The 11,475-nt window shown below is 63.8% G+C and overlaps 1 protein-coding gene across 1 annotated transcript; it reads right to left on the bottom strand.

Annotated features, from left to right (window-relative positions):
* Nucleotides 1-3,657: 3,657 nt before the first annotated feature.
* On the bottom strand, nt 3,658-11,235 carry CDC37 (cell division cycle 37, HSP90 cochaperone). Its single transcript, XM_051838140.2, has 8 exons — nt 11,035-11,235; nt 5,783-6,067; nt 5,416-5,524; nt 5,195-5,310; nt 4,971-5,093; nt 4,437-4,619; nt 4,256-4,327; nt 3,658-4,161 (listed from the first exon to the last, which is right to left on the bottom strand). The coding sequence occupies exons 1-8, from the start codon at nt 11,134-11,136 to the stop codon at nt 4,006-4,008; spliced, it is 1,146 nt and encodes a 381-aa protein (XP_051694100.2). The 5' UTR covers nt 11,137-11,235; the 3' UTR covers nt 3,658-4,005.
* Between the last annotated feature and the right edge of the window lie 240 nt (nt 11,236-11,475).

Raw genomic sequence — 11,475 nt, 5'->3', positions numbered from 1 at the left:
GACTCGAACCGGCCCCCATTTGGATGCCGGCACTGCAGGTGGCAGCTTTACCCGCTACGCCACAGCGCCGGCCCCTTTTTAAAATTTTTTAGTTTTAACAGATTTAATATAGTTCATAGAGGCTGGCGCCGCGGCTCATTAGGCTAATCCTCCACCTGCGGTGCCGGCACACCGGGTTCTAGTCCCGATTGGGGCGCCGGATTCTGTCCTGGTTGCCCCTCTTCCAGGCCAGCTCTCTGCTGTGGCCCGGGAGTGCAGTGGAGGATGGCCCAGGTGCTTGGGCCCTGCACTCCATGGGAGACCAGGAGAAGCACCTGGCTCCTGGCTTCGGATCGGCGCAGCGCCGGCCATAGCGGCCATTGGGGGGGGGGGGGTGAACCAATGGAAGGAAGACCTTTCTGTCTCTCTCTCTCTCATTGTCTAACTCAGCCTGTCAAAAAATATATATACATATATATAATATATACATACGTATATACATATATATGTGTATATATATACATATATATAGTTTGTAGGTGAAATTCTAGGACTCTATAATGACACCACTGCCTTCGTCCCTCCTCAGTGATGTCCCCGTAGACTGAGAGCGAGATCCCAGGTCCAATCGGGGATACCGGTGTCAACACCGGCCGGCCGCACCCATGCTCTTGATAAAGCGGCAGCAGCGCCCCCATGTGGGGATAGAGGAGAAGAGCCCAGGAAGGCGCTCCACCCCCACCCCAGCCCTTCCTGATGGAAATTCCATGTCGCAGGGGCAGCCGGGAGTCTCCAGGCCCCAAGAGTGACCACCAGGCTGGGTTTGCCCAGCGCAGAGGGGGTTCCCCGACGAGGGACTTTCCACGCGAAAACAGGGACAGTCCTGGGACGTCTGGGACACGTGGCTGCTCTGCCCCACTGAGAATGGGGGGAACCCCTGGGGCCCCCCAGGGAGGCCTGGAGGAGGGGCCTGCCCAGCGCTATCCCCTCGCCGGGCTGGGAAAAGCCACGCGTTGAGGAATAGAAGGCGAAAATCCCACGGCGCTCTTGTCCACGAGAGTTCAGGGAACGGTCAGCTCCCACCCCCAGCGGCTCAGCCAGGTGCGTTCCTGGAGGCGCTGTCCAAGAATTCCAGACCTTGCGGGGCCCACGTGGGAAGCTGCGTTCCCCAGGAAACCCACAGCCCGCAGCCAGCAGTCCCCAGCTCGAGGCCTGTCAAGGGACATCAAATGAGTTCACACAGTAAGGACCCTACAACAGGAACTCCCAGGAGCTCCACCCGGGTCTCCCACGTGGGCGGCAGCGGTCCAAGCACTTGGGCCATCCTCCCAGGCGCATTACCAGGGAACTGGGTCAGAAGTGGAGCAGCCGGGACTCGAACAGGCGCGCCGACAGGGGATGCGGGTGCGGCGGGCTGTGGCTTAACCCGCTGCGCCACCTGATGCCCTGAGCCCTGGGGCCAGGCACAGACAAGGGCAGCCGCAAACTCAGCCTGCAGGATACAGGGTTTAACGCGGTCTTGCAAGGCGGACAGCAAGGCAAAAGTCATCCCCGAGGAACCCAGGGTGGAAATTCACGCTCAGAGCAGACGAAGAAGCCCGCGACCTTCGGGTTTTCACAGCAGAGGACGGAGAGGAAGCAGCGCCCTGGTTGTTAGGCGAGGTTTTCTTAGAGTTCAGGGGCTGCCGGCACCTGCCAGTCCCAGCCGTCTGCACAGCTCCAGGGACACTCGGTTTGCGGCTCACCACCGCCCCCTGGTGGCTACCGCCCCGGTACAACACCCACCCAGGGCCCATTCGTCCAAGGCTTTGGCAAATGCCCTGGTGGTCCCCACCCTGAAGAGGCTGGACAAGCAGGGTACTTGGTGCCGCCTTGGCAGAGGGCTCTACTAGATTGGAAATGGGTGGTGGCAGTGTGGGTGTGTCTTCAACACACTCACGGTAGGGGCGGGGCAGCACCATGGCACAGCAGGTTACGCATCCCCTAGCAGGACACTGGTTTGAGTCCCAGCTGCTCCACACCTGGGAAAGCAGTGAGGACGGCCCAAGGGCTTGCAGCCCCGCCGTGACGTGAGACCCAGACGGAGCTCCTGGCTTCAGCCTGGCCCGACGCTGGCTGTTGTGGCCACTTTGAGTGAGCCCAACCACACTCAATTAAATCAAGAACTCCTTCAACAAGGGAAAATGTATTATGATTGATTTTTTATATTTTATTTTTATTTTTGACAGGCAGAGTGGACAGTGAGAGAGAGAGACAGAGAGAAAGGTCTTCCTTTGCCGTTGGTTCACCCTCCAATGGCCACCGCGGCCAGCGCACTACGCTGATCCAATGGCAGGAGCCAGGTGCTTCTCCTGGTCTCCCATGGGGTGCAGGGCCCAAGCACCTGGGCCATCCTCCACTGCACTCCCTGGCCACAGCAGAGAGCTGGCCTGGAAGAGGGGCAACCGGGACAGAACCTGGTGTGCCAGCACCACAAGGCGGAGGATTAGCCTAGTGAGCCGCGGCGCTGGCCATTGATTGACTTTTTATTTGAAAAGCATGTTAGATAGAGGGAAAGAGAGAGGTCACTCAATGGTCCCAACAGCCAGGGCTGGGCCAGGCTGAAGCCAGGAGCCAGGAATCTCCCACGTGGGTGGCAGGGGTCCAAGGACTTGGGCCATCTTCCACTGAGTTCCCAGGTGCATTAGCAGGAGCCGGATCAGAAGTGGAGCAGCTGGGACTGCAAACGGTGCCCACGTGGGATGTGGGCTACACAGCAGCAGCTTACTCTGCTGGGCCAGCGCTGCTTGGGAGATGTTTTTATTTTTTTTAAAGATTTATTTATTTACTTGAAAGTCAGGACTACAGAGAGAGAGAAGAGGCAGAGAGAGAGAGGAGTCTTCCATCATTGGTTCATTCCCCCACTGGCTGCAACAGCTGGAGCCGCGCCAATCCAAAGCCAGGAGCCTGGAGCTTCTTCTGGGTCTCCCACATGGGTGCAGGGGCCCAAGCACTTGGGCCATCTCCCAATGTCTTCCCAGGTCATAGCAGAGAGCTGGATCGAACTGGAGCAGCTGGGACTCGAACTGGCGCCCATATGGGAAGCCGGCACTGCAGATGGCGGCTTTAGCCAGGAAATGCATCTTCTTACTCCCACTCATCTCGTGGCCCTTTTTTTAGTACCTGGGGACACGCCCCGACTTCTGAAGGGTCCCCCAACCCTTAGAGGAAAGGGTGTCCCAGGAGAAGCGCCGGGGGCTGCCCCTGTCAGGCGGCACCTCACCCAATCGTCTCTGGTCACTGTGGCCTGAGGAAGGCACTGACCGACCCTCCTCGGGGCCACCCTGACAAAGGTCAAGTGCCACGGGGAAGGGCTGTGAGCAGACGCACCTGCGCCACGCGTCGGCTCACAGGCGCCCTCTGGCGGCCCGTGGGGGCCCTGCAGGAGGCCGGGACAGCTGTAGGATTTAGTGCCCTCAGGGGCGGTGCTGCCGAATGCGGGCTGTGGGGTGAGCGGCCCCAGAGAGGCCAGGGGCGGGAGAGAACGGAGGGCAGAGGATTCTGGCTCTGAGATGCAGGGGTTCCAATCAGCGGGCAAACAAAACCCTGGGCGTCTCCCGCAGGGCCGCCAACAGGCACCCAGGCCTCTCCCCCACCCCAGCACAGGGCTCTGCCCACGGCCCCATCTGTGGCCCCGGCGAGCGTCTGAAATCCTTTATTGGAAGATCACTGCTGTTTTCCAAACAGAAGATTCGACAGCCAACAGAGAAAACAGAGCCCGCGGCCCCTGGGCTGGGGACCCTCCCCCCGCCCAGCGGACCAGTGTGGCGACCCCTGCCCCTCCCCGGACCCCGGGGCCTTTGGCATAGCGCTGACGGGGAGGGGGCAGCCGGGGAAGCCCCTTGGGTGGAAGCAGAGTGGGACGAGCGGTGGGGGGGCGCGGGGGAGGGGAGGGCGGCCCCCCGGGGCTGGGGGCAGCAGCGGACACAGAAGCGGGAGCTGGGAAGAGGGCATCTATTGTGTTTTCCGGGCGGCGGCGGCGGCGGGTCAGGCGCTGGTGTCCTCCTCCGCGCCGGCCTTGGGGGCGGCGTCCAGCAGCGGGTCCCCGGGGCCCACCCCCGCCCCCTCCTTGGTCTCGCTGGACTTGGAGTTGGGGACCCAGAGGCCGGAGTCGATGCAGCGCTGCATGTGGTACTTGGCGTCCTGCGGGGAGGAGGGCGGCCGTGAGGCGGCGCTGTCCCGGCCCGGCCCCCCACCCGCGCCCGCCTGGGAGACCCGAGGGAGCCCGGGCACTCACGGCGGGGTCCATCTTGCTGATGGCATCCTGCAGCATCTGTACATCTTTCACGTCGAAGCACTTCTGCAGCTCCTGGGGGCGCAGGGCCGGGTCAGGGCCGGGGCGGGGTCAGGGTCAGGGTCCCCCCGCCCCGTCCCCCCCTGGAGCCGCGCCCCGCCGCGCACCTCAGGCAGGGACTCACCTCAGGCAGGGACTCGTAGACCTCCACGGGGTCCAGGCCGCCGGGGCCCAGGCGCTTCCTGCGCTCCTCCTCCTCGTACTCCTTCATGGCTTTCTCGATGCGCAGCTTGGCGCGGCCCCGCACGCGCTCCTTGAAGGCCTCCAGCTCGTCGTTGAAGCCCTCCATGTACTGCCGGTCGGCCGTCTAGGAGCCAGCGGGCCGTGACCGCGGGCCATCCCCCCAGGGCGCCCTCCCTCCAGTCCTGTCCCTCAGTCCCTCGGCCCCGCCCCCGAGCCCAGCTCCTGGTCTCCATCCCCAGGGCGCCCTCCCTCCAGTCCCGCCCCTCCGCCCCCGCTCCCCTCCAGCCCAGCTCCTGGTCTCCACCCCCGGGGCCACCCCGCCCAGAGCACCCTCCCTCCAGTTCCGTCCCTCGGCCCCCGCCCCCACCCCGACAGAGCCCAGCTCCTGGTCTCCACCCGGGGCCACCCCGCCCAGGGCGCTCTCCCTCCAGTCCCGCCCCCGCGGCCAGCTCCTGGCCTCCACCCGGGCCCCCACCTTGATCTTGGTGAAGAACTGCCGGAAGCAGGCCCGGGGGTCCACCTTGAGGCTCTTGGCGAGCTCCAGGATGAACTGCATGACGATGGTCTGGTGGGCCACCTGCTCCATGAGCGCGCATTTCTGCGGAGGAGGACCGGCGCGGCGCGTCACCAGGGGGCGCTCGCGGGCCCGGCGCGCCCCCGCCCTGCCCTGGCCCCGGCCTGGCGGCCCCGCCCGCGCACCTCCTCCACTTCCAGGTCGATGCACCAGATGACCAGGTAGTTGGCGGTCTCCTCGCACACCAGGTGCACGTTGTCCGCCAGGTACTTCTGGCTGTCGTCCCAGCGCCGGAGCATGCCTGCGGGGAGGCGGTCGTGGGTGCTGGTGAGGCCTTGGGGGCGCCGCGCCCTGCCCGCCCCGGGGGGCCCGCCCCCACGCGCCCACCCCCCAACCCCCCACTCACCGAAGTGCTTTATCTGCTTCTCGTACTTCTCCACAAAGGTTTTGTGTTTCTGCTCCTTCACCTCCTCCGAGTCCTCCTCCGCCTTCTCGGGCTTGGTGTTCACCATGCTCTGCGGGTGGGTGAGAAGGGGAGTGGGCTGGGGGCGCCCAGCCGAGCGCGGAGGCCGGGGCCGCCGCGCCCAGCCCGTCCACGTCGACGGCGCCATGAGCAGCAAGGAGGCGGGAGCGTGCGCGGGGGCCTTCGGGCAGATCAGAGGGGGGCGCCGGTGGGGTGCGTCCTCCGCCGGGCCCCCCAGGCAGGCTCCACACGCGCCCCGCCCCCCGCCCCCCGGCGGCCGCCCCCAGCCCCGCGGCCCGCGCACGCGCACCTTGCTGAAGCCGTCCTTGCTGAGCGTGTCCACGTTCCAGGGCAGGCTCTTCTCCTTCTTGCGCATCTCCTCCAGCTTCTGCTCCCAGCTGCGCTCCTCCTTGCGCAGCTGCTGCGCCTCGGCCTGCAGCCGCTCCAGCTCGGCCTGGCCGGCCTGGCCGCCCTCGGCCACCTCCAGCTGCTTCAGCTTGCGCTGGCACTCGGCCACCTTGCGCTTGCACTCGCGGCAGCCACGGTCCAGCTCCTCCTTCTCCTTCTGGAACTGCTCCATGCGCTCCACCCGGGCCTGCGGGCACACAGCAGCGGCTCGTCCCGGCCCCCCAGCGCCCCGCGAAGGGTCCGCGCGGCCTCTGCGCGCGCCCTGGTCTCCCAGCTTCCAGGCTCACCTACTGAGGGCACGGCCCCGCCTGGCCCACCCCCTCCCCTCCAGCCCTCTCCGCTCCCCACCGGGGCTCCCCACCGGGGCTCGGCGGTACCGCTCCACCCAGAGCTGCTAATGCGCCTCCTTCGGTCACCGGCCCCGGCCAATCCAGGCTCAGAGGTTGCCGTACTCTGCCCACGGCCCCCTCTGCCGCGCCATCTTGGAAAGTCTGGGTTCAGGTGGACCCCTGAGCCCCTCGCTGGGCCCCACCTCTCCGTGGTTCCCCTAGGCGCCCCCAGGTCGCTCCGCATGCGGCCCCTGGCGCCTCGGGGCCCAGCAGGCTACCATGGGCATTCGGGGAGCGAACCAGCGGATGTGCAAGCAAGCTCTCTCTGCCTTTCCAATGACCCCATTTTAAAAAAATGCACTTGACACACCTGGCCAGCCAAACAGCATGGCTTAGCCTTGCCTATCTTCAAAACAAAACAAAAACTATTTATTTGAGAGAGAGAGATCTGTGTGTTTGCTGGGTCACTCCCCAGATGCTTGCAGCAGCCAGGGCGGGCCAGGCCTAAGCGGGGAGCCCAGGGCTCCGTCCAGGTCTCCCACGTGGCTGGCAGGCACCTGAGTACTGGGGCCACCAGCTGCTGCCTCCTGGGCCCAGGCCCTCCGCCATGGGCTGCAGGTCACTACTGCGGCCCACGCCTGCCCACCCCGCCCACCTCAAACAGGCCCAGGACACTGCCACTCCTGGGCATCCCTCCTGGAGTGCACGGGGACCAGCTCGCTCTCTGGGGCTTACAGAAGTGACCCCCCCCCCGAGTGTGCAACTGGGTTTCCACCGGAGACTGGGGGTGCCTGCTGCCGCATCACCACAGCACCCAGCTCCACCCCTGCCACGTGGCGGGGCGACTTTGGCCGGGCCCCTCGACCCCAGGCCTTGGTCTTCCCCTCTGAGAAACGGGACACTGCGGGGCCACTGAGAGCCCGGAGGGCGGGGCACTCGGCCAACAAGGCCCCGTCCCATTGTTACCACGGCTGTCTCTGTCCACCAGAATGAGTGGCTGACTCACTGCTGGCCTGTGTCCCCCACCCCCACTTCCAGCAGAGGGCGGGCACTTGTCAGGGAGGACCCAGAGGCCTGCACCCTATTCTGATGCCCAACCAGATGGCTCGGCGAACCTCCAGGGGTCAGGGGTCAAGACGGCCCACACCACAGGTGTCTCGAGAAAGCTGCTGGCCTCTGCCCCTCTTCCCCCGCCCCGGGCCCGGGTGCCGTCCTGCCACCTCCCAGGGACTCCGGCTGGCTCTGGGTGGCAACAGGAGCCTGTCTCCTCCCGGCTTCTGTGTGCCCTCTGAGTGGCCGCCAGGGAGGCGGAGGCTAAAAATGGCTTTCAGGAGGCGGTGAGGGTGGGGGCGGCGGCCGGCCCGGCCTGGGCTTTGCGCCTCTCAGCCGGGAGGGGCTGTGACGGGCCCCCTGCTCGGAAGCCAGGGCGGCCAGAGGGGTGCGCTCGTGTCCCTGCCCCTGTGCCCTGCAGATGGGGCCACCGAGGCTCGTGGGCGCTCGGTGGCGTGCAAGCCCTGGAAGGCGCCACTGACGGCAGCTCTCTCTGGGCAAGGGGGTCAGGGAGCGGGGCACTCGTCCCCTCCCGAAATCCATGCCGTCTTTTCTGACCACAGCAAGAACTACCTATGTGACGATGCAGACAGTCACTCCTGCCCAGAGCATTATGGACTGTATAAATTACAATCTAAACAAATACACAGACACGAGAGACTCAATACGGTGGGGGCTGGCGTTGTGGGGCGGCAGGTAAAGCTACTGCCTGCAGTGCCGGCATCCCATAGTGGAGCGCGGGTTCGAGTCCCGGCTGCTCCACTTCCCATCCAGCTCCCCGCGGATGTGCCTGGGAAAGCAGCGGAACACGGCCCAAATTCTTAGAGACCAGGAAGAAACTCCTGGCTCTGGCCTGGCCCAGCCCCGGCTGTTGCGGCCATTTGGAGAGTGAATCAGCGAATGGAAGATCTTTCTCCTCTTTCTCTCTCTCACTGTAACTCTTTCAAATAAAAACTCCCAGTCGTTCCGCTCCTGATCCGTCTCCCTGCTAATTCACCTGGGAAAGCAGCAGGCGAGAGCCCGAGGATCTGAGCTCTGGCCGCGCATCAGGAAAGCCAGAGGGCAGAGCTGGAGCAGCCCTGCTGTCACAGCCATTTAGGGAAGGAACCAGCACATGGACTCTCTCCTCCTCTGTCAACTCTGCCTTTCCAATAAACACGTCTTTAAAAATCCATAAATCAGGAAACCCTGGCATCGACCCCCACGGGTTGGGTCCCGGGCATACGCTTGGATCCAGAGCTAGCGAGCGGCTGGCTGGCGTGCCAATAATCCAGGAGCTGAATCCAACCCAACTGGCCACGCCTGGAATGCTGCTTCAAAAATTCATGGAGGATGGCCCAAGTGCTTGGGTCCTGCACCCGCACGGGAGACCAGGAGGGGGCACATGGCTCCTGGCTTCGGATCGGTGCAGCTCCGGCCATTGTGGCCGTTTGGCGGTTGAACCAACGGATGGAAGACCTTTCTCTCTGTCTTACTGTCTGTAACTCTACCTGTCAAATAAATAAATAAAATCTTTAAAAAAAATTTCATGGAGAAATGACATTATAAAAGATAACTTTTGGGGCTGGTGCTGTGGTTAAAGCCCTGGCCTGAAGCGCCAGCACCTTTATGGGTACCAGTTCGAGTCCCGGCTGCTCCACTCTGATCCAGCTCTCTGCTGTGGCCTGGGAGAGCAGTGCAAGATGGCCCAAGCCCTTGGGCCCCTGCACCCGCGTGGGAGACCTGGAGGAAGCTCCTGGCTCCTGGCTTCAGATCAGCCCAGCCCTGGCTCTTGCAGCCATTTGTGGAGCAAACCGGCTCCATCTCTCCTTTTCCTTCTGTAACTCTGCCTTTCAAATAAACTAAATCTTAAATTAAAAAACTTAAAAGAAGAAATGGATAATCTTTAAAATTAAATAAGTCTTCACCAAAAAATTGGCTCAGCAAAGTAAATAAATCTTTCAAAAGGCAACTTTAGCGGGGTGCAAAAAGTCTGAAATTCAGGCATATAAGTTGGATTCAAAAAGTTCACAGAAAACCAGTGCCTCGAAAGGACTATTCCTGGTTACAAATTTTTGGCAACAAAATAAGCAATATCACTTTTCTTTTTCTTTTTTTTTTTTTTTTGACAGGCAGAGTGGACAGTGAGAGAGAGACAGAGAGAAAGGTCTTCCTTTGCCGTTGGTTCATCCCCCAATGGCCACTGCGGCCAGCGCACCGCGCTGATCCGAAACCAGGAGCCAGGTGCTTCTCTTGGTCTCCCATGTGGGTGCAGGGCCCAAGCACTTGGGCCATCCTCCACTGCACTCCCGGGCCACAGCAGAGAGCTGGCCTGGAAGAGGGGCAACCGGGACAAAATCCGGCGCCACGACCGGGACTAGAACCTGGGGTACCGGCGCAGCAAGCGGATGATTAGCCTAGTGAGCCGCGGCGCCGGCCTCCATCTTTTAAAGTTCAGAGGCAGAGACAGAGTTCCCAGCTGCTAGTCCATCATCACGTCAAATGCCCACAAGGGCTGGGGCTGGGCCAGGCTGAAGCCGGGAGCCAGGAACTCAAAGCAAGTCCGCCACGTGGGTGGCGGGGGCCCAGGGCCCTGAGGCGTCCCTGCTGCCTCCCGGGGCAGTGGGAAGGGCAGTGGGAACCGGAGCCGGCAGTGGGTGCAGAGCCCAGGGCGGCGGGCAAACGCCCACCTCTCCGGGAACCCAGAGTGGCAGCCACCAGGCCACCTCTAACTTTTCCATCCCAGTCTCTGCACCAGGATCTTTCCAGAAGCGGGCGCCGCGTTAGCTCAGCTTTGCAGCGCTCAGAGAGATCACAAACCTCCCCCCACCTCGCAAACTGGAGAGGGGGCTGGGGGCTGGGCGGGCACCCCGCCCCTCCTCCACAGCAGCCGGCCAGGAAATGGGGCGGCCCCCACCCCGCTCTCCACGCCAGAGTAAAGATTAACCTCTTTACGCGACAGAAATAGTCTGGGGAGCCTTGCGGAGGTCTTAAATATTTCATAATAAATAGAACTAGAAGGGCTGGAACTTTCTTCCCACACTCCCGCACAGCAGGTGCACGCCCCAGGAGACGGCCGCTTTAAGGAAAGGTTTGGGGGTGGGCCCGGGAGGCAGAAGCAGGCCCCAGGCCACATCCCGGAAGGATGGGGCAGGGCCCTTCTAGGGCTTTCTGGATACAGGTCTGCCAGAAGGGAGGCCCGGGACGGGAATTCCTACTGGAAGCTTCTGGGAGGTGCGCGCTCCGTGCGAGCTGCGGGGTGAGCACCTCCGGGCGGGAGGATGGGTGGGAAGCCACGGGCTGCTCACGGCTAGGATTCTGGGGTCTGGCTCTGGGGGCTCTGTCGTGGGCAAATACGTCAAAGAGGGGGTGGTGACCATGGGGTCCCTGAGTTGCCAGCAGGGACCACCTGCCCGTCCCAGGGTTGATGAGGCTGGGGGCAGGGGTGAGGCGGGGTGGGGTGTCCTCAGATGCCGGCAGAGGTTCCTACAGGCGAGGGACCCCCCCCCCCGGTGGCCCTGGGAATACACAGACCGAGGGCGTCTCAAGGGTTAATAGAGACCCGTGCAGAATCCGAAGGCGGCCCCAGGGGTCGCGCGCAGGGACTGGGGGTGGGTGGGGGTGGGGGTCCCAGCGCTCCCCGAGCCCCGGCGTGGAATCGAGGGGCGGGAAACTCCAAACCGTGAGGTTGGAATCCCGGGCGTCAACAACCGCGGGGTCCCCTGGGCAGTACCCGCGGTCAGAACTCTGGAGCGGTCCCGGGAAAGGGGGCAGGGGCCGGGCACGCGCGCTCTACCTGGTGCCTCCAGCGGAAGAGGCTGGCCGTGTCGATGTTGGGGTGCGTCTCGTCCTCATCGTCGGACACTTCGATGTGGTCCCACACGCTGTAGTCCACCATCTTGCCTCCACGGCCCAGCCCGCGCCCGCTCGAGCGGCGGCGGCGGCGGCGGCGGCGGCGGCGGCGGCAGCGCTGGACACTCGGCCCGCGGAGCCCCGCCCCTTCCGCTTCCGCCCGCGCGCGCAGCCCCCGCCCGCGCGTGACGTCACATCCCTGGTAACGGCGGCGGCGGCCCTGGCGACCAAGCCCGCCTTAAAGGGACCTGCGCACGTGTTAGGGGCCAGGGAGTTCCCGCCGAGACCCCGCCTCGTTGGGCAGGGAGACTCTGCCCGGCACCTCCTGGGGGGCCTACAGGGCAGCGCGGCAGCCAGGAGCGCCTCTCATCTCCTGCCGCCCCCT

This window comes from Oryctolagus cuniculus, chromosome 16 (assembly GCF_964237555.1).
Source record: "Oryctolagus cuniculus chromosome 16, mOryCun1.1, whole genome shotgun sequence".
NCBI lineage: Eukaryota > Metazoa > Chordata > Mammalia > Lagomorpha > Leporidae > Oryctolagus > Oryctolagus cuniculus.
Note: the sequence above shows the minus strand (reverse complement) of the source record. Positions and strands in the feature narration are given on the sequence as shown.